The sequence below is a fragment of the Terrapene carolina genome, unplaced genomic scaffold (assembly GCF_002925995.2).
Source record: "Terrapene carolina triunguis isolate 2854851 unplaced genomic scaffold, T_m_triunguis-2.0 Scaffold58, whole genome shotgun sequence".
NCBI classification, from domain to species: domain Eukaryota; kingdom Metazoa; phylum Chordata; order Testudines; family Emydidae; genus Terrapene; species Terrapene triunguis.
In genome coordinates, this window is record NW_020664409.1 from 2,944,570 (window position 1) to 2,967,646 (window position 23,077).

The 23,077-nt window shown below is 38.1% G+C and overlaps 1 protein-coding gene across 1 annotated transcript in view; it reads left to right on the forward strand.

The window, feature by feature from the left end:
• The first annotated feature begins 1,880 nt into the window (after positions 1–1,880).
• Positions 1,881–23,077, forward strand: part of SYCP2L (synaptonemal complex protein 2 like) — a 51,515-nt gene continuing 30,318 nt past the window's right edge. The window contains exons 1-19 of the mRNA XM_024199149.2: positions 1,881–1,889; positions 4,195–4,260; positions 5,483–5,620; positions 5,723–5,842; positions 6,858–6,962; positions 11,000–11,024; positions 11,927–12,012; positions 12,186–12,274; positions 12,569–12,603; positions 13,401–13,543; positions 14,849–14,901; positions 15,883–15,928; positions 16,907–16,999; positions 17,078–17,138; positions 18,124–18,272; positions 19,730–19,790; positions 21,816–21,922; positions 22,332–22,407; positions 22,518–22,596. Of these exons, the coding sequence (XP_024054917.2) occupies positions 1,881–1,889; positions 4,195–4,260; positions 5,483–5,620; positions 5,723–5,842; positions 6,858–6,962; positions 11,000–11,024; positions 11,927–12,012; positions 12,186–12,274; positions 12,569–12,603; positions 13,401–13,543; positions 14,849–14,901; positions 15,883–15,928; positions 16,907–16,999; positions 17,078–17,138; positions 18,124–18,272; positions 19,730–19,790; positions 21,816–21,922; positions 22,332–22,407; positions 22,518–22,596 (1,541 nt within the window). The remainder of the gene's footprint in view (positions 1,890–4,194; positions 4,261–5,482; positions 5,621–5,722; positions 5,843–6,857; positions 6,963–10,999; positions 11,025–11,926; positions 12,013–12,185; positions 12,275–12,568; positions 12,604–13,400; positions 13,544–14,848; positions 14,902–15,882; positions 15,929–16,906; positions 17,000–17,077; positions 17,139–18,123; positions 18,273–19,729; positions 19,791–21,815; positions 21,923–22,331; positions 22,408–22,517; positions 22,597–23,077) is intronic.

Genomic DNA, 23,077 nt, shown 5'->3' on the forward strand with positions numbered 1-23,077 from the left:
GCCGTAGGGAGCCCAAGGAAAAGTTATTGCTGTCTGAGTCGGCCCTAACTTTACAGCCGAGCCCCTTGTGCTAAGGACCCCATCCCCTTGAGATGGAATGTCAGGGGGAGAAGTCTTCAGAGCAACTCCATCCACAGAGAATGCCCCGAGACGTCAGGCACAGATTGCCCTGGGCTCCCGTGGATTGAGCTGGGCTGCGGGCCAGACGCTTTGTTAGGCGGCTGAGGGGACGGAGAGGATCTGTCCAGGAAGGAGTGGATCGTTAATGCCTGTTTGTTTTGGTTTTGGTTTAAATGTCAAGCACTTACTCTCCCTGGCATGATCATATCATTGCAGGGAAGCACTGAGCAGTCATTCAAAATAACATCATGCTGCAGAATGGAAGTGCCCGTGAAAATGCGGCGAGACTGTTCGCCCTGCGGAGGCACATATAACAGGGGAAATAGTTGTAATCAAGGCGCGTGGTTCGCCACCGCCTTGCGCCCCTGGAGTCATTTGCACCTGTGCAAAGTGGATGTAAAACCTATTGTCAGTGTAAGTGGAAAGCTCTTATTTGGTAGCATTTTTACCACTTTCCACAGGCGTAATCAGGCCCAATGTATATTTATTTTACTTAAAAAAAACCCTCAAAACAACTTTTCAGGCGCCTCCTGAATAGTTTATGAATACCATCTAGCGGGCTCAGATGTGTTATTTATTTAGTATCAGCTTTGAAAGAACACAATCAATTTGGAAATAGTCTGCACATTTTGTATTTAGTATAGTTGCAAGTGGCCCTTAAAGTTTCTAAAACTGAAAGATTAGCAAAAATATTTTCTCATCTTTTTCAGTTTGTTTACTTTGTGTAGAGCCGGTTTCATTGTTTCTCTTCCTAATCAGTTAAAGCCTAATCCTGCAATTAAACACCTGCATAAATTTACTTCAACATTGGCTTCAATGGAACCCATATAAATGAAGTCAGGCACGTGCTTAAAGTGTTTTCAAATCGAAGGCTTTGCTCCTACAAAATATTTCATGGGTTTGATCAGTAGTTCTTCAGAACCAATACAATTACAAATCCATGGGCCTCTTCCGCCAATTAACTGCTGGGAGTACTCCGTATGAATGAGTAGTCCCATTGAAGCCAAGGATTGGTGTTTAGGCTCCTTGTTCTGGAGTTGGTTGCATCTTAAAGGTTAGTGCAGTAACACCTACATGAGCTCTCTATTGTACAACTCTCCCCACCCGCAAGACTCAGTTAATCAAAACCTCTGTAATTGCACAATTAGTAGCCTACTTTGAGATACTGCTGAATTCATTGCACAGAATTGCCATGCTTCCCCCATATAACAAGTTTGCAAATCATTGGTCAAATCTTGTAGTCCTACTGCAGCCTCCTTGTTCCTCTTGGCTTAGCGGAGGGGAACCTGCCCCCCAAATCACTCAGCCCTACCGTGGAAGGGAGAAATACCCCTTCAGTTCTTGCCTATCCTCTTCCCTCCCCGTGGAAACCAGCCCTCACTGTAAGTTCTCTGTGAGAAGATCTCTGTCCCCAGCTGCAAGTTCCCTGCGATGCAGATCCCGCAGCGTTCTCCCAGAGGCTTAGCCCCCCGGGGTTGGTCTCCAGTTCTACCCCCCTGGAGGAGCGTAAAGCGCCATGCCCGCTGGTCAGGCTGGAGATACGCTCAGTAGCGAGAAGCGCCCTCAGATCCCCCAACGCGGATTCTCTCTGGGCTCCCCTTTCCCGGGACTGGGTCCCTGTCCCCTCGAGCGAGGCAGGGGGCGCCCCGGGCTCCATAACCAGCTGCACCTGGGCAGTACACGAGGGCTGCTCGGCGTCTCATTAAGGGTGCAGCTGGGTGGCTCGTGGTCGCCTCTTCCCTTTCTCGGGGATTTGCACCATGTTGAAGGTGAGTGAGCGGTGCCGGAGATCGAGCCGGGGAAATGGCCCTGCCCCTGCCCCTGCCCCAGCCCCATGGATCAGTAGCTCTAGTTCCCTAGCTGACGGTGGCTTATGTTTCTCCCTCCAATCTCTTCTCCCCCTATTCCTGTCTGGCGGGGCGGGAGGTGTTCCTTCTCTCTCTCCTTTCTCTTCCCACCGCTCCATGGGGCTGTCCCTTGTCTCTTGTGGCAGGTAAAGGCGAGTCTTACTTCTCCAAGTCTCCTCCTCCCAAGTGCAAAAGGGACCGGCCTTCTGCCCTGGGCCCCTCTCCAATTCCCTCCTTTTGCTCTTAGTCTCCTTTGCCTGGGAAAGGGGCTCTAGCTCTGCCCAGTCTTATGTCAGGTTCCTTGCTCAACTGGGACTAGTCCACACTAAAAACCCAGGGTTAGGTCACCTTAAATCTAAAAAACAACAGAGGGTCCTGTGGCACCTTTAAGACTAATAGAAGTATTGGGAGCATAAGCTTTCTTGGGTAAGAACCTCACTTCTTCTTGCACCTGAAGAAGTGAGGTTCTTACCCACGAAAGCTTATGCTCCCAATACTTCTGTTAGTCTTAAAGGTGCCACAGGACCCTCTGTTGCTTTTTACAGATTCAGACTAACAGGGCTACCCCTCTGATACTTGACACTTAAATCTAAAGCCAGTTTTATTCTCTAGCTCTAACTGGCTTTAAAATCGATTAGCACATCGCCCCCAAATCCTCGGTGTCTATCCAGTGGCATGGTTTTAAGGTCTGATCCCTGTTGTTCATCCCTTTCAAATCATATTCTTCTTCTCTCTTTCCCCCGCCCCCCAAAGGCAATGAAGGATCCTTGTAGGCATGCTACCCCAGGCAGTTTTAACTGCAACTTTGTCCCCCGCCTCTCTTGGGCTGCGCTGTAAGGATGTTGATTTACCACCTCATGTCCCCACTGCAAAGATCTGTCTCTGGTTAAACAAACAAAAATATGGTACAGGAACCATGGTGTCGATAAAGGCTATTTATGAAATAAAAACTATCCCTCAATTTAGTGTCTAGCCTTTGGTGTGACCTAAAGGCCAAAAGCTTTTGGCTCTGTAAGAAATCAGGGGAGTGAATTCCAGAGCCGAGAGCTCTTCCCTGTTTGTCCTTGGATATTAAAATCTACCACTGAATTCAAGAGTCCCAACTGCTGTGATGATGGGGAGAGGGAGGGAGGGAGGAAAGAGCCACTGCTAGCCAGAGCTTGAGCCATTTTTACTTTCCTTTGGAGTCTCAGCAACAAATCTCTCCTTTATCTCGTTACATACTATCCGGGGTATTCTGGTAACTCAGTGCTTGGTTGTTTCTCTTAAGTAATTAATAATAATTAATAAAAACCTGATTAATGCTTTACTAAGGAAACATCGTATGTACAAAAAGGGCTCTGTTTAAAGTTCGTGTAAGTCAGATGTTCATTTATTAGAAGAAAAAAACCTTGGTGCTGTAACACACACTGGAACTAACGTCCTGCGTTAATCCTTAGCCATGTTAAGTAAATCTACAGCAATACTGGGATTACTTGCCTCAGTAAGGGTTGCAAGATTGATCCCTTTGTGGAGCATTTTCTTTCCTCTGATGAATGGAGCCACCAAAAGGAAAAAAACAAACAAACATTAGAATGTCATTGTGGCTGTTTCGTTTCTTGAATGCTGCTAAGGATTCATCTGATCGGTTAATTTCATCCTGTGTTACAGAAACAAGGCTTCTTCTAATAAGGAAGGTTTACTTTCTTTTTCTGGCTTTTATTTTTTAATTAAGATTTCTGTAGCGTTTAGAGCAAAATTTAAATATGGATTCATTCTGTAAATGAAAGTTTACCACTATTTGGGAAATGGTAACTATAAAACTTACGTTGGTTCCGTAAATAAGTAACAAGACTTTTCTTCCGCATACATTGGTTGTCTTTGTTTTGGTGGACTCAGTTCCAACTGCTGTAGTCCCCCCCCCCCCCCAGTTGTGGAAACTCTTATGATGGAGCTGAGGCTGGGGAGGGAATAATTGAATTTGGAATTTTTGGTTGTAAAACTGAATAGTTGCAGAGTGATCTGTAATGGAATGAGAACTTGGCTTGTCATATTTATAATTGTGTTTTTAGTGATTTAGTTATTACTTTTAAGCAATGGTCGTTTGACAGATTGGGGAGAAATTTTGAAATAGTGTCTTAAAAACATGCAAGTAAAAATAGTTGATCAAAAGAGATTTTTATAACAAAGTACATTTTTTCACTTTTTGAGCAGCAATGAGTGTCTTTTTCTCCCTTTTCATTTAAAGGAGGAAGAAAGTCACGAACAGAGCAGTGAGATAAAGGAAAACATGGCATCCAGAACAGAATACTATGTAAATAACCCTCTCCAAATTGTTTCACCTTCTTTTGAAAGCCATTACTGACATGACCTTATATACATCAATTTTCAACATACTCTCAAATTCCTAATTTTATGTGGTCAAAGAAGTGAATACATAATAACATACATTTTCCATTTCCATCAGTTTATATATGTAATAGAACAGTGGTCGGCAACTGTTTCAGAAGTGGTGTGCTGAGTCTTCATTTATTCACTTTAATTTAAGGTTTTGCGTGACAGTAATATATTTTAATGTTTTTAGAAGATCTCTTTCTATAAGTCTATAATATATAACTAAATGATTGTTGGATGTAAAGTAAATAAGGTTTTTAAAATGTTTAAGAAGCTTCATTTAAAATTACATTAAAATGCAGAGCCCCGCAGACCGGTGGCCAGGACCCAGGCAGTGTGAGTGCCACTGAAAATCAGCTCGCGTGCCATCTTTGGCACGCATGCCATAGGTTGCCTACCCCTGTAATAGAACATTTAGCAAGAGGGCTAATATGGTATGAGCCAAATGTAGACCCTAATCCTACAGTTGGGTCAGTGCTAATGAGTCCATCTGATGTACTTGGATGGAGCTCTATATGGTGTGTGTGTGTGTGTGTGTGTGTGTGTGTATATGTGTGTGTGTGTGTGTGTGTGTGTGTGTGTGTGTATATATATATATATATATACACACACACACACACAAATGGGCGATGTATATTAAAAACAATGTTTTCTTAAAAAAAAGTAAATTCTTAAATGGAGGTGACGAAAGTTAATTTTGGTATCTTATAGCAGTATTTACAAGTCAAGTAGGTAACTGACTCTCAACTTCATCTTTTGATTAGAGAATGCTAAGAAGTGATAAAATTAGTTATGAAATGGCTGAGTAGAGGAATTATGAATATCCACTCTCTGAAAATCAGGTTCTTTGAAGGTGTCTGAAGTTAAATGCTGAAAAATTGAAACATGCCAAATCACTAGTCACTTTTGAAAATTTAGGCCCATGTTTTTACAGGAAGTGATATACAGTTAAAAATCTAATGCTCTAATTCTCATTGAAAGTCCCCTTCCTCTCTCTCTCCCCCCTCCCCCCCCCCAATAACAAGCACTGTTATAATAGCTTTAGGTGGGAAGATAGGCTATGTTTATGAAATATAAATTACATTTTTTTTAAAGAATAAAGATGATTTTCAAAGTTATCATTCTTCATGTTTTCCCCCCAGCTTGAATCACTCATAACTGATGCTTTTAAGGGAAAGGGATTTCAGAAAATAAATGAACTGTTTGAAGAAAAAGAAATTTACCCTCCTCAAAAATACAGCAAACAATTGTTTAACCAACTTGACAAAGTGTTGAAAAAGGCAAGTTGGCTAACTTCTACTGTATCATTTTAAAACTCAAATTAAATAATTAACATAATTGTCTAAGATAGTAATCAAAATATGGTGGAAAATGTTTTATAGGAGTTGGACAAGAATGAATTCCAAAATGTTTCCTTGTTGTTGAAATGCATTCAGATGTACTTTAAAAGTGATCCTCAAGAAGGGGCAAGCTTGCTTATTCAGCAAGGGCTGATACCAAAGATAAGTATAATATTCACATTTAGTTCTGTAATCAAATGACTGCAATTTGTTGAGATGGGATTTATTTATTTTTGTAGAGAAAACATTAGGATGTGACTTCTTAGCTGTTCTGAAATCAAATCCCAGGGATCCTTTTTAATGGATGAAATGAACTAGGTCACCAAACTGAGTAGGGCTTTTTAAAATTGCTTTGTCTTCAATTTCAGTTAAATATTACATTTGTTTTGCATTGCTTAGAATAGAAGCTAATGACTTTTATATAGTATTTAAAAGAAAGCAGTCTTATTTTTAAAAATTTTGTATAAACAATGTACTGAATACTCACCGTTAACCAGGTTCAGAGGGACAGTCTGCATGTGAGCTGAAATTGTTTCTTTCCTTGCCCAGTTCCTTTTAGGTCCTGCAATGTGCAATCCACTGTTGCAGGCTGCCCAACTAGCTTCCGCAAAGCCCTTACACGCACCTACTACAAAACCTCTACAGAATCCTAGATCTCCCTGTAACCTATACAGGATGGAGAGATGTCCTTTGTGTATTATTTCACATGGTTTAACAGCATTGCTTTATAAAATAAGAGATGTTGCAAAACCATAAGTTGAGAATTAAAAAAAAAAATTTACTTCCTCCAGAAGAGTTCCCCAATAGCTATAATGTCACCAGCATAGTGTGTGCTGGAGCATCACAGCAGAGCAGGGGTCAGATGCAGTGGGGATGTAGATTTCATGAAAGTCAGAGGAAAAGTGAGTTGCTGAAAAAAGAAACTGCTGCTCATTGTTACTCTTTTCTTAACTAGGGGAGACAATAATAACAATACAAAGGACTGTTAAAAAGATGGGATTCTACTAATTTCACTTGCAAGTGACCTTTAATGCAGTGTGGTACTGCTAAGCTCAGTGATCAAGGAATCTTGTGTGTTTGTGTAATGTATCTAGCCACTGATGCACTTGAGGTGAAAATCCATTCAACTGAATCATTGTTAGCGATCTCTGCTTTATTAATTTATTTTAATTTTTACATGGTATCTTGGTTTGAAAGAGCAAGAGAATTTTTGATCCTCATAGAGCCAGCACAGAATAAATCTCTGCTGAGACTTGTGGAAGATTTCTTTGACTCTGCGTTGGTAAGTACACAATTAAAAAATCAGTTTGCTTTCTTCAATGGAGACGGCCCCCTACTAGAAAGGCAGTTTATTTATTCAGAGCAACACCATTGCAGAAAAGAAACACAAGAATTTGCCTTAAAAAAAAAATAAACACCATTTTTATTTAAATAACTCAACAAACTTAGGGAAAAAAGACACCTAAGGAAACTTTTGGCACCCTTTTATTGTTTCTTGAGAAATAAATCTGAGGTAAAGGACTGTTGTCGCTCAGAAAAGCACATCAACACAGAATTTGCATAGTGGAGTTATGACTTTTCCTTGAATGCTCCCGTCACAAATGTGTTCCAAATTTTGAGATGTTCCTAATGTGTAATAGCAATTTGAAGGGTTAGAATTGAGTATGAGTATCTCGTACAATCCTAGGTAGTCAAGGAGGCATCTCTTAAAAAGCTCCCCCTTTAAAAAAAGGAGACGTGAGAATGGGGTGGCTATGACTAATTTGGATTTTAATGCATGTTAGTGCTCATTTTTATGAACAGATAGGTTGCCCATCAGGGCACAAAACTATCTAATACTTCTAGAGTAAGTTAAATGTACTGTCTGTTGATCCCTTTAACCATACCTGATGGTTGGGAATTTTCCATCAATGTTTTTTTGATGAAAACATAGATCCTGCAAAATAACAAAAATTTTCTAGTGGATTTTTTTTTGACACTCTTGTACTTCTCCTTTCCCAGAAATGAAAAGAAAATATTTCATATCAGGCTGATCCAAATTGAAACATTTTGGTTAGTCAAATAGAATTGAAATGTTGACCTAAGCCAAAATGAGACATGTAATCTGTCTCCCTGAGCTGCTGCAATGCCTCATGAAAATTGTAGTGAAGGTGACTGATGCCCCAGTCTTCCTTTCTGGTTTGCCTGACCAGACTACCATGGTCTCCGCTTTTCTTTAACTGCCATAACATAGAATGGGAGTCCTGTGATCACAGTGAATAACAGAAGATATAGTCTGGCCATTCAGTGAGAGACAAATTAATCTTGAATAAGGCCTAAACAAAATGTTTCAGCATTATTGAATAGACATTTTTCTGAGCATTCCACTCCACACAAAAACAAATTGACTTTTCATTCCCCAATTTAGGACAAAAACAAATGTTGAAATATCAGAATTTTCTGTGGTTTAGAAATTTCTATCTTCAATCCGCTCTAATTTCTCTTGTTTTCATTGCAAATGTGATTAAAATAATTATTAAGCTTTGGGGTGTTAAGGCTTTGACTATCAGAAAAGATTTTTTCCTCCTTCTTTTTTTTTCTTTCTTTCTTCCTCCCACCCCATTATTGAGAATTGGAAAGTGGGTTGTATAAGCTATCTTGCAATATATGTGTATGTAGACGCCATACCCTATTTTGCTGTACATGAGTTGAGCTGTACAGTGAAGTCTACATATCAAAATCTGTTTTGAACACAATAAATTAGCAATTGCAGGTAATCATAATTGAAGTCTTCCTATAATTAAGACATTTTAAAAGATACTTTGGCAGAGCTAAATTGTCTTGTTCAGGGCTCTAATAAAACCAGAAGTGGAATTATATCCATAATTTATGCATGGTTGGAGATGGAAGGGGCAATTAATATATTTTAAAAAATAAAAATACATAATTACATTATATTCTGGTTTGTCTTCCTATCCTCAGTTTTTAGGTCAGTTCCTTTTGTGTTCCTTCATTTTGTGTCCATTCATAAATTCCAAGGCCAGAAAGGACTATTGTGATCTAGTCTGACCTCCTGTATAATACAGGCCACAGAACATTCCCCAAAATAATTCCCAGAGCAGATCTTTTAGAGTAAACCCCCAATCTTGACTTTAAAAATTGTGAGTTATGGGCAAGCCACTGTGACCTTTGGTGAATTGTTCCAATGGTTAATTACTCTGTGTTAAAAATGTACGCTTTCTTTTCAGAATGAATTTATCTAGTTTCAACTTCAAGCTATTGGCTTATGTTACAGCTTTCTCAGCTAGATTCCAGAGCCAACTGTTAGATATTTGTTCCCCATGTAACTACATATAGACTGTAATCAAGTCACCCCTTAAACCCTCTCTTTGTTAAACTAAATAGATGAGCTCCTTGAGTCTAATCCCTATGAATATGTCTACACTGGAATGAAATGCCCATGGTTGGCCCATATCAGTGGACTTGGTCTCATTCAGTGGGGCTATAAAATTGCAGCATAGATGTTCAGGAGTGTGCTGGAGCCCAGGTGCCCAAAGTCGAATGTCTACACTGCAATTGTATAGCCCCGCAGTCTGAGCTTCACGAGCCCAAGTCTGCTGACATGGGTCAACGGCGGATATTTTATTGCAGTGTAGACTTACCCTATAATGCATGTTTTCTAATCTCTTAATCATTCTCTTGGCTCTTCTCTGAACTCTTTCCAATGTATCAACATCCTTCTTCAATTGTGGACAACAGACCTGAACACAGTATTGCAGCAATGGTCCTGCCAATGCTAAATACAGAGGTATAATAAACACTGTACTCCTACTCAAGATTCCCTTGTTTATGCATCCCAGGATCTCATTAGCTCTTCTGGCCACAGTGTCACCCTGGGAGCTCACCACGCCCCCCTGTGGGATCACACTAGAAACACACTTGTTAAATGATCATTCCCTGTCTGCAGTTACATTTTGAGACCTTCATTTAGGCAGTTTTTAATCCATTTAATGTGTGCCATGTTAATTTTATATCATTCTAATTTTTAATCAAAATGTCATGCAGTACCAAGTCCAAAGCCTTACAGAAGTCTAAATATATTACATCAATACTATTACCATTATCAACCAAGCATATGATCTTATTTAAAAAAAGATATGAAGCTAGTTTGCCAGCATCTATTCTCCATAAACCCATGTTAATTGGCATTAATTGCATTACCCTTTTAAAATACTTTAGTAACCGAGTCCCATATCAGCCATTCCATTATCTTGCCCAGGATTGATGTCAGGCTGACAGGCCTATAATTACTCAAGTCATCCCATTTCCCCTTTTAAAAAAAAAATGGACACAACATTAGCTTCTTTCAGTCTTCTGGAACTTCCCCAATGCTCCAAGAATTATGGAAAATCAACATTGATGATGAGGTGAGCTCCTCAGCCAGCTTTTCTAAAATTCTTGGATGCAAGTTATCTGGACTTGGTGACTTAAAGAAGTCTAACTTTAGTAGCTTCTGCTTAACATCCTCCAGAGCTACTAGTGGAATGGACAGAGCGTTATCATCATATATGATGATATCATCTGTTTTTCCCCCCCAATACAGAACAAAATATTTAATACTTCTGCCTTTTCTACATTATTGTTGATCATCCTACCATTTCCATCTAGTAATGAACTGATACCGTTGTCGGGATTCTGTTTGTTCCTAATACATTTTAAAAACTCCCTATTATCACTAACTCTGCTGGCCATAAATTCTGATTTATATTAATTGCTATCAATTTACCCTTTCTTCCATTTGTTATATTATATTATTTTATTTTTTAAAAGCAGCCTTCACTTCCCCTTTAAACCAGGTCAGTTTGACTTTCTAAAACTACTTAAATTTCCCCCAGAACTTCAGATACTCTTCAGATATCATTGTCTTGTTATGACATTTAGCACTATACCATACAAGTTTCAATGGTGTGTGTATATACACAAATAGATGGCAAAAATAACACTTTCCCCACTATGGTTTGGGTTTTCAAAGGAACCATGTTTAAGGGAATTAGGCACCCAAACCCCCTTGACGTTTATGAGGACTCCATTAAGTGCTTCTGCAAATCTCAATATATAAGTTTTAGTGAACAATTTTAATTAATGTAACTGCAGCTTCTGAAGGGTTTATCTGGATGTAAAATTGAAGTTAAGTGTCTCAGAAATGCCAGTGAGGGGTGAGTGGGATGGTGCTGGCTGCATAAACACATAGCGGTTCACTTTACTAACACTGTTTATTATTACTGTATCCAGTATGTAATCCAGATTCCCCTCTTTTTTTTTTCCCCACCCCCCCATCAGGTCATTTGCAAATGCAACAGTGAAGGTCAGTGATTTCCCAAATACTTTTATTCTGCACATGTCTCAGTAACCTTTTCTTTGTATCATTTTTTTAAAAGGGGGGAAAAATAGATCTTATATGAGTAAGAGTTCATCCAAAGCCACATATATAACTATTTACAGGAAATTTTACTGTAACATGCAAATAAGAGTATTAAACCTTTTTAGTAACTATTGGGATATACTGAGAACATGTAGCCTTGCTAGTGCTACAACGAAAATGAAATATTTTCTTTCAAATTGTTGGTAGTAAGTAATTAGCTTGTTCCAAGGTAAATGGTATTCTTGAAATGGGTTTAGTATAGTCAAAATCCTGATGTTGTTTCTCCCCGCCCCCCACAAGAATATTTAAAAAAAAGATCATTTGCCACTGAAAATGGCTGTGTAGTTTTATAATTTGTCTGTGTCTGGAAACTAGAATTCTGGGTTAATAAGAATTGCAAAAAGGAATGATATATATATATATATATATATATATATATATATATAGGCATCCCCATGGAATAAGAGATGAAATTGCTTACTCCTCTTCTAGCTGCTATTTTTAAAGCAGAGGAGAAATGGCATTATTCAGAACCTGCTTGTCTAATAGCCTGGTCTACACACTTTTGGGATCAATTTAACTATTTTGGTTAGAGGTGTGATTTGTCTACTGAAATAGTTAAATTGGTACAACCCTCTAGCATGGGTGCAGTTATAGCTATATAAAGGTGACTTCTATCTGAATAGCTTATTCCCCTTACCATGTAGAAAGCCCCCTTATGCTAGTATAAATGCATCCAGACTAGGCGGTTGTACTGTTTCAACTATACTGGTGTAGCTAAAATAGTACAATTCTGTGTGTAGACAAGCCTTAAGCCAGACGTAAAACTTTGACTGTTCTCCTAGGAAAGAAACAGTTGCTGGATTCATTCTTACCTGACCTAGGACAGCTAGTGACTGAAACAAAGGTTGGCTGTGCACTTCGGCAGGAGGTGAGACTCAAATGAGAATACAAACTACAAATGTATGTAAATTATTTAAAAAAACAAAACCCACACACAAACATTTTAATGGCTTATTTCTCCTCTTCTCCATACTGTCTCTTTCCACCATCTTCCCTCCCCCCCTCCCCCACACCTCTACAAAAAAAATCCCTGCAAAAAAGGCTTTGAGGACTCTGAACTCCATGCTGGACAGTGTACCACGGGAAGAGAGAAGAAAATTTCCTATGTCTGAAGAAATGTGTTCGCTTACGTAAGTATCTCTACAGCAACTGTAACATTTGTTGCAGCCAGCAAAGCATTTAGTTATGGAGTGTAACTTGCTTTTCAACAATCTGAGGCCATAATCTATAGATAGAACCTAATTGGTGAAAAGCTGATGGATTGTACAAGTGTGGATAAAAGTTGCAAGCTTTTCATTTTATTTTAATGAGTGGTTGCACTTTTTGTTCAACTTTATAGAAAAAAATATGTAGTTTTTACTGTCCATATGCTTTGAATGGATTAAAATGGAAGGAAAAAACATTAATGGATTATGTTGTTTCAGGAAAGATCTGGCAAAAACAATTCTGGAAGTTGGTGGTAAGAAATACTTAGTCATTATTTTCATTAATTGAAGCTCTTTTCCCTAAAATCCCTAATGAATTGTTACTTTGTTATACTTCATATTGTATTTTTAACTTTTTGAATAGGATTGTTGAGGAAAATAAAATTAAGATGAAATATATTTTAGGACAAGTTCATTCTTAAACCAAAAAGCTACTAATACTGACTTAAAAACACTCAAGTAATTAAATAGTAGGAAAGGTTATGCTGAGGTACAGACAGAAAATGTACAGTAAGTCAAAACTGAACTTGTGGGAGATCAGCGTCAGGTGGTAGCATTTTGTTCTGTTAGCCTGCTAAGTGGTTAAGAAGTCCATCTTCCTGTTAACATTTTAAAAATAAAACTTATGAGTTTCATCTGTTTTTTCCAATATAATAGCTTTGACCAAGTAAATAATGTAAATGTAGATGATAGCCTTTCTCTGTAATAACAGTATTTTGAGGTGTCTGTGTTTGGCAGGTGAAATAACAGCCCTAAGGAGTTGTGGAGATGAAGTCCTCTTCCTTTTTACTTCAGGGAATGTCTCCAGACACTCATGCACAGAGAGTTAACAGTGCACAATAATTGGTTGAATAAAATAAAGGGACTATATGAGATCTCAAAATAGCTTGTGATATTTTGCAGGACAGTTTGGCTTTTGTCATCACCACTGAATCAAAGCTCCAGCTTCTTAGGATAAAATTTAATGCAGTCGGCTGATATTCATTAAGCCATCATATTAACCTTCTGTTTTTTTGAGGGACACTTCTATTCTTGTATTTATCACATCTAGATTATGACCTTCAGGTTGCTCTTTCGGAAGCATTGTGTAGGCTGATAACAAAAAAATGGAGGGATGACCTTGTTCACAACTGGTTTGAAGATGATTATCTTGCTGAAGCTTTCAAAGAGATAAAGGATAGAGAATTTGAGACGGTAAGGGTCCTTATTTTGAAAACAAAAACTGACAGTTCTATATAGGGGTTAGTTTCATCTGGGTTTAGTATATAAGGTTCCTGATAATGTCAAAGAGATGTTTTAATGTCCTTGTAAGAAATTGGTTCAATTACCTTATGTTAATACAATTAATGACAATGTAACCTTCAGTAAGCCGAAGAAGAAATTTCATATTGTTAGCATTAAAAAAAGTACATAATCATATTTATTTAAAAATATTAATTACAAAATAGAACTAATCACCTGGAATAGAGGCTACAAGAACAAGTACAGTTGTGCCTTGCCTTCTCCTTCTTCTTACACCAGACCTTATACAGTTAAATCATACTTTAGGACCAGATTCTCACAACCCTACTTCTTAAATAGTCCTAATGTGAGTAAGATGTGACTCACTGTAAGTAAGGACAGCTGACTCAAGCCATTTGGATCATGTCATCCGCTATTAGATATGTCTTGTCAAGCCTACACCCAAATACTCCATCTTATGTCAAGCCCTTTTTTTTAACTTGTGCTCAAGACTTCTCCACATGCATCCTCTCATTCCAGAGTGGCCTAACTTATTCATCAAAGCTTTATATCAGCGCTAAAATGCCCTTTCCCACCACTAGAAAACGAATGTAGTATAGACAGTCACAGCAGAAAGAGGACAGATTATGCTAAGATGCGAGCATGCGGGACCATTCTACCTAGGCATGTAATGTGCCCTCAATTCAGTGAAGTCCAATGAATGACAAAAACATAACAGTAACGTTCTTTTCTGTAAAGAAAATTGCTCAAATAGAACATGAATATAAATAACCACGGGGAATTACTTTTTAAATGACAAGCCATTTAGTGTTGTCTAACAGTTCAAGAAAACTGAGCAGAAGCTTAATGTGATATGGTACGTATAATTTGGATAGAGTTTTTTCCTATTATGGGCCCAATCCAACTCCCACTGATTTCAGTGGTAACTAAACTAAGCCCCCTAGAGAACATACATTAGTTTGACCTGTGACGTTACAATATGTTCTCTTTCTTTGAATTGTTCCCCTTCTCTCAAGTGTTCCCGTACTGACTTGTGTGGTTCCTATGTGGGCTTTAACTAAATTGGGTTTGAATCAACTGATAGCTCCAACTATACTAACAGCTTGGGTTTGGATCATTCAACAGTGATCCTGTCTGTGGTCTTAGTCACCACACTATTTGCCCAACAAAATATTGCTTACAAGTGTAAACAGTAACACATTTGTGTGTGTGTGTGTGTGTGTGTGTGTGTGTGACAAGCTGTCCTTTGTTTTGAAGGACTGCAGAAAATTTCTCAATCAACTAAATGACAGACTTGGGGATAAAAAAAGGTAAGTTCTCCACGGTGAACATGGAATGTAGTATCTGGCCTGCTAGACAGTCACAGTGATTTTCAGTCTATACATATTGGAAAGAAAAATGCAAACCTTTGGTTATGTGGTGTGTAAATTGCAACATGTCTGTAAATGAGTGGCTAATAAACCCCTTTTACAATCCTGGTATCTGCATTTATTTTGATGGAAGAGAAAACTTTCACATCTAAAAACCTGAATTCATGTATTATGTGTTTATCAACACTCAGAAAGGAAGTTAATGAGGTTATGCTAGTCACATCACTTAATGCCCTTCTGAAAGGTGCTAAGAAACTGCAGTGATGAGGGAGGTATTCTAGCTTATTCAAGCTCTTCTAAAAGTCTGTTGCATAGATGGATAGATTCTCACCCATTGGTAGCTTTTATAAATTTGGTTCAGTTGGTCTCCAGTTAGTGCAAAGTGGCTCCTATAAATTTATCTAGTCTTTTTCTCAGTCCAATGTTACACAACCAATGTGCTGAATTACTGATACTTCCCTTGGAAGATTGTTTGTTTTACACTATTTAGATATTCATAAAAGAAGGCACTGGGATAATATTATTCTCTCATCTGTACTGATCAGTTAGTATTCCTTCCTTTACTGCTGTTTATAAATGAAATGGTGGCCCACAGGTCACACATAATTTTAAAATGTGTACTTTAGAAAATAAACTCTGTAACCTATCAGTGGGTCACCTTACGCCTGAAAATAAATTATTACAGTTGATCTCCTCTACTGACAGAATGAAGACCCAATACCTGTATAGTATCTGCCTAAAAGGATATTGCAGTCTCTTAAAGGAAAACAAACTTATTTGACTGCTAGAAAAATTAGCCTTTTGATCAACAAGTCTAGAGAGACTTAACCTCTCATTCAGGTTTTTGGTTTTTCATTTAAATTCCCATTCTGACTTGTGTTCAGGAGCAATTTATTATGTTCAAGTATGCTTCTTTTGCAGAGTTTATTCATTTCCCTGCATATCTGCTTTTGCCGACATGGAGGAGGTAAGTGTTTTTATGTACTGAGGTGCATTTCTTATACTGTTATTACACTGTTAAAAATGGACAAAATAACCTCATGTGATTAAAAGATATTTAGTTCTGCTGCATCCTACGACCATGTGAAAGGAATGTTCCTGTACATGTTTGCTTTGTAAACTGCTGTTTTACTTCTCTTTACATTTTATTGTCTAGTTACCTACTATTTGTGTCAGCCAAACAATAAAGAAGCTGAATAGACTGGCTCTCTCTTAAAGACCATGAGATGAATCACCTGTTCCTGTAGTAAAACACTAGGAAGGGAACAGGGAGGAAAACAGAGATTCATAGAATATCAGGGTTAGAAGGGACCTCAGGAGGTCATCTACTCCAACCCCCTGCTCAAAGCAGAACCAATTCCCAACTAAATCAAAACTAAACTAGATTGCCCTTGTACAGTTCCTCCCAAAATGGGTGTCAAAGGGCAAGGTTTGCCTCCCTACCCCCACAGAACAGATCACAGGCTAGCAGTTCACCCTACAGATCCACAAGAGGATCCCTATATCATGGCTAGGTTTCACAGTTCTTTAATTATGTAAGTGAGTGTTAAGTACATGGCACTGTGCTCCTTAGAAGGTTATCAAACTAACCTAAGTAACAGAAGTATTAGTCTGAAGAGGCTACCATCAGCTCTGCTTAATAAGTACTGACAAATACAAAGGACTTCCTAGAAGCTTGAACAAAACAATTGTGCAGTATTTGCTTCAGTCTTAAGTAAACATTTTCCCTTGGCTAATATACAGCAATTTTCTGGTTCTGCTGACATTGTAAGTCAGTTACAGGCTAGTAGTTCACCTCTTCATACCATTTAGAAACAAATGTAAGTGTTCATGATAAGGATAATTTGTTTCTAGTTAAGCTAGTTAACACAGCTGAGGGCACTAGTACTGTATTTTTGTATGGGCTCTTCTGGAAATAATGGCAATGGCTGTTCTGTTTCTTAAGATGAAGAAGCCATCAGATGAGAAACTGGAGGAGTTTTGGATTGACTTCAATGTTGGAAGTCAAAGTGTGTCTTTCTACATAGACAGCGCTGAGGTAAACATATTCTCTGATTACTTTTTGATTAGGCTAAAATACTTGAAGAGAATTCACTCCCAAATCCTTTTTTTTTAGGGTGCTCTTTGGGACTCAGTGAGGCTGCCAAGGGAAGTGGTCAGTAGTTACAGTCTGAGAGGTAAGATTATACAAAGGATATTATCTTTACGATCCAAAGTAGCCAAAAGAAACTGCAGATTTATATTCATACCTTACACTGAACTTCCAACAGGATCACAGTTGCCAAGTGTAGTCAGCTGCTAACACACGAAAATTTGCAACATAATTTGAGGTTGAGAGTCTAACTCATAAAACTCTCACTGTGTGTTTGGCTTTATTTTCTGCAATATATTTAAATAAGAATTGAAATTAAGTTCAATCCACTGTAACAAATAGCATGTTTTTGAAATAACTTTCTTTAAGTATTCTGCATATACATAAATGTCTGCTGCTATGAATACCTATCATGAAAATGAATTATCTTCCCCATGGGCCCAATGTAATGCTAACTGAAGTCAATAGAAAGGCTCTCACTGGGAGAGAGAATGGGCCCCGAAAGACTTTTTTCTAAGGCTAACCTAGCAAAGGGTACTTTTTAGGGATGTACTAGATTCTGTCTAACATAGCTAAAATAGAGATCAAATATGTGCTGGGACCGTGAAGCAATAAATGCTAATTTAGGCCTCCCCCTACTCCCATGGATGTAATTGGCAGTTCCCTCCCATTGGGGGCAAACATGGATCCTTAGGGGTAAAGACTTCTAGCTGTGATGGTGAAGTAGACAGCCACAAACATGACCTAGCTGCTACAGTTTAGATACACAGGAGGCAAGGCTGCAGAGAGGGCTTATAGGGGGACTCTGTAACCACCTGTGTGGTATAGAGTTTAGCTCCATGAGGGCTGTGTCATCTTAGTGCACTGGTTGGTTTATGGAGAGGCCCAGGACATGGTTTATAGACTTATTTGTACCCTGTAAAGAGAGGAGGATAAAACTGGGTGCATACTCAACATTTATTAACTTTTCAAAAGAGTGACTCTCTTGGTGTGGGAAATGGCATGCAAATTATTTCAGTGGCGCTTTCTGTGTAATTCTAAAGCAGATTCTAATTTCCTTTTTTAAATAGAGGATAATGGAGAAGAGATAGTTAAAATTTACATGAAGAACCCTACTATGATCAATGGCAAAGAAGTAACAAAAATCAAAATTCACTTCAGTGCCAAATTTGATATTTTGAATACACTCAACGAAGTTCTGGGAAAAGACAAAATGATGGCAAGTATTAGTTTTTGGCTTTATTGTGTAATCCTTTACAGTCATAAGACTTTTTAAACATCCTAGTTCACTTTTCAAATGCATTGGTTGAAAATTTAACTAGCCCTGAAGATCTTGGCTGTTAGATTTAACCAGAGAAGAAGAAAAATGTGTTTTGTTTCCTGTTTTGATGCTATGGAAAAATCTTTCAAGCCTTCTTAGTATACCATGCAGTCTTTTTTGTGTCTCCCCTACTGAGGCCAGGTCTAAACTAAAAAGTTCTGCTGGCATAGATATGTTGGTCCAGTGTATGGGAAAACCCCCACATCCTAGTCAACATAGTTATGCCAGCAAAACCCTCAGTGTAGAGACAGCTATATTGGCAGACAAACTCCTTCTGTTGGCATACGCTACATCTACACTAGGGAGCTTTGCTGGAATAGCTATACCTGTCTAGTTATACCAGCAAAACCTATGTAGTATAGACTAGTCTTTAGTCTTCTATACTAGAAATTCAGGTTGTGTCTACCTAGTCTTCCACCAGAATACTGGACATGAACTCAAGTTAATGCTGATGTCTGCACTCTTACGGATAGCTGTAATTAAATGTTCCTTCTCCTTCTAATGTTCAGTAACTGTCCATATGTAAGTTAGATGCTGTGGCACTTTGACCCAAAGGGAAGACATTTCCCCCTCCCCCCTTTAAAAAGTTTCTTTCTAATGCCCAAAAGAATGGCTGTGTTTAGAAGGTGAGGCCTTGAGCTATTACTGGCTGCCTAATAATGGGTTTGTTTACCTGCATAGTTGATTCAATAAGAGTATTTAAGTTTATCCTATTATTGTCCTATTATTGCGCTTTGAAGTACATCATTCTATTTAGATAAATGGGTAACCTAAAATACAAATGTGTTTTCTTGTTAGCTCACAGTGTAAAATGGACCATGACATGCACATTGGGAAAAGAGAAGCTTGTGGGTCCTGCAAAATTCAAATGTTCAGATGAAAGTAAAAACTATGATCATACTCTGTAAACTAATGAGACTCTATGGGCAAGGAAGGAAGGAAGACTGACTTTGTTTGTTTTTTTAAGTACTTGGGAGAAACTTGCATTATGGAACCCATAGAAGTACCTAAATACCGAGGGAATAAAGATGTGTAGTAAATGAGCATACTTTTATCCTGGCAGCAGAGTAAATGATTTCCAAGTATTGACTACAGTAATACACTGAGAGCAATGATATTATATGTCACTAGCATTATTCAATGCTTTGTTACCTAAAATATTTCTGTATAGGAATTCTTGGATAAAGAATTCTGGTTTGTTTGTTTTTGTTTTGTTTTTTGTTTTGTTTTTCAGAGAATCATAGAATATCAGGGTTGGAAGGGACCTCAGGAGGTCATCTAGTCCAACCCCCTGCTCAAAGCAGTACCAATTTTTTTAAAGATAACAGTAATGTTAGATTAGTTTACATCAACAGATCAAGACTGATATAGAGGATCTCATCGGCACCGAGGAACAAACAAAGCAAAATGGAACATGTGAGTTTTTAAAAACCTAGATTTCCTGTAGCTGATGAAATTCTAAGAATTATGAATGACACCAGAAAATGGCATATTCTCCAGAAAGCATCCGCAGCTGTAGAGATTTTCACTTAAAGTAACTTTCTATATAATTTCCATAGTGATTAGATCTTTAACAGTGGGAACTGAGATACTGTTGCTGAAGTCATACGGCTATGTTGAAAATGTCTCAAGACCAAAAGCAACATTAATGAAGAGGTTCAAAATTGCAAACAGGATTTAGCAGCTGAAGTAGAATTTATGCCTTAAAAATATCTCTGGAAAATGGAAGACTCAAATATGAAGTCTTCGCATTAGTCGCTAAAATGTAAGTTTTTTTTCTATGAATGAGAAGACTGGGTAAAACTTTCAAAAGTTCACTTTGGGACTTACCCTCCAAAGTCACCTAGGCACCTCAAAAAGTTTTACCAAGTCATCTTCGATAAGAACACCAGCAAGTGCATTTTGGGCTTCCTTTTGTTTCCAGAGCTGCAATGTTTTCTTGCAGTTCTTATGGTTACGTTTTTTTTTCCTGCCTTGGAGACTCTTAATGATGCTGAGTCCAATTTATTTTCAAATTAAATCCTGGTTCTAAACTTTGAAATTGAAAAATAAAGCATTCCTAATAAAATCTTAAAACTGTAGACCTTCTCATAACTCATCTTGCATATTGAACCCATGGAATGGTGACTTGTTTTGGCAAGTAAATCTGCCTCTTTGATTTTTGTTTGTTTGTATAATATTATACTGCCAAATTCAGAAATAATGCAAGTAGTTATACATTGGTAAATTGGGGCTTATCTCTTCTAGAAAACTAGGTCATGTTAAAAGACTACCTTGAAGTCATACTAATGAACAGATTAATCACAATTTTGCAGTCAATATTGACAGGTATAAATTGTTTAACATTGTGTCACCTGGACTTGGGTAAAACCCCTAGTTTCTGTTGGGTATACCACGACCCGTTGATAAGATGTTAAACATGACTTGTCCTTGTTCACACTAACTGCAAAGGCTGTAATATGACCCAATTTTCTAATAAAGACTAGACCTTGGTGCTGTCTTTATATGCTGATGGGGCAAAATACTGCAGGAAGGTGTAAGACAAAGAAGGCACCACAGTTTTGTCTTGTATCCTCTGGGTTGCTTTTTCTCCTACAATATCCCTTAACTACCACCATTCATGTTACCTCTGGATTTAATTGACAAAGCTTGTAGCAAATCTCTTAGGCAGCACTCTCCCTTTGGTGTACAACATAAAGACAACTCACCACTTTCCTATTTGCTGTGGTGATACATTGATGCCACAATTAGAGCATCAGAAATGCCTAAGGCAGCTACTCAACTACGTTTTCTAGCTCCAATTATCTGAGACCATAACTAGCACTTGTTTAGTAGCTTTTCCCCCTCTCCCTGCCAACCTTACTGCCCCTAAATCAATCTATTACTGAAGATCCCCAAATTCAATGGAGGCTCAGCTATGTAAAGTGGACAGCAGGTAGAGTAGAAGCTGCTGCTGTTCATTCTTTGTCCATCTGAAATACGCACGAAGGCAAACCTCACCAAAATAGATACCCCTTAAAAGTATTTGATCACCCAGATGCTCCATGGAATGTATTTGTGGGGTTAATGCCAACTGCAGAACGCTGGTTGTTTGATATTTGCAGAATAATAGCACAGAGAGGACCCAGTCATGATTTGTGGGGAAAGGTTTGGTCCCATTATGCTGTGCATTGTACAAACATAAATTATAGTCCCTACTCCAAAGAGCATATAGCCTGATTAGGGACAAAGGTGTAGTACACAATGGAGAGGTAGCAGGGGGCAGACAATACGAACCTAGTTGCTTCTATTGGCTATGTGTTCAATGTGGAGGATTTGTATGTTTTTTTTTGTTCTTCAATATGATCTAGAAGGCTGTAGTGCCCTTCACATTTTGCTGGAAATATAGAAGGGAGAAAATCTATGTATTAAGATATTCTTTCCCAAATTACTGTTTCACAGTAATAACTAATGAATCCAGCTACTTACAGTGGAAGAAAGATTCTACAAACATTGAAAGAACAGACTCTTTATCTGACATCCTGACATCTCAATATAGTGATCAATCAGTAAGTACTTTTACAGTAAGTACGAGTGTTTGGGATCCTATGTAGAAATGTAATAGTTTCTCCCTTCTTTTCATAGACATGGTGGATGGTACTTTCAAATGTGCTTCAGTGACTTAGGCCATTTTAGAAAATTTTACCCAGTCTTTCCAAGTCTCTCAGCTATCAGGGGAAAGTAAAAATGTTTTTCCCCAAACTTTCAAAAAAAAAAAATACTAGACTTTACTGCCCAGGAATATTTCAGTTCATAAGTGTAGCCATAATTAAGTCACACAGACTAGCACTTTCCCACCAAATGAAATAATACATTTGAATATTCAGGAATGTTTCCAAGCTGCACTTCTCTGGGAGTAGGAACATAAATGTTAGTGTCATGTGCATATCATGTTGTTAATTTCATATCTCAAACCAGCATAAAACTAGTTCTGGTATCACTACGAGCATGGGAAGCCAACAGACTGAAACTGAAGATGCTAAGCTAAGCCAAGGTCAGGCATGACTTCTTGTAGTTTATAAATATCATTCATGTATAACACTTAAGAAATGGTTTGCTTTTGTAGACCTGCACAAATACTGTTTTACCTCTTAAAATTTTCAGAGTGTGAAGCTGCAGTTTCCCAAACTCTTTCAGCAAAAAAGTCTAAAACTCCATCACCTAAACTGAATGATAAAATCAGGTAAGCACTTTGAAGATACAAGATCTTGTCCAAAAGATTAACATTTCCTAGGGGACTTCTGTATGTTTCTGTTTAACAAGCCATCCAGAACTTAGTTGTTACTAAATCAAAACTGGTATTTACTACTGTAAACCTAGCCCTAAGACATGGCTGCAGCCTTCTCCTTTTCTCTTCATAGTTATGGGTCCTGGATTTACCTATAAGGTGCCTGGTGCCTCCACTCAAGGAAACCCCTCCTAGCTCAGAGAACACAGAGGGCTTGTTCCTTGTAAAAATATTTCACACACAATCTCATACAGAGGAGTGTCAGTCAGAACACACAAATAAAACAGCAATCACAATTCCCAGAATAATAAAACAGTAACTGGGGCTTTATTAGGTATGGGGCATTCAGAATAAGGGACAGTGGCAAAGAGGATTAAGATAAGCACAAACAATAATACATAACTCTACCTCTCCCAACATTTACAGCCAGAAGAAA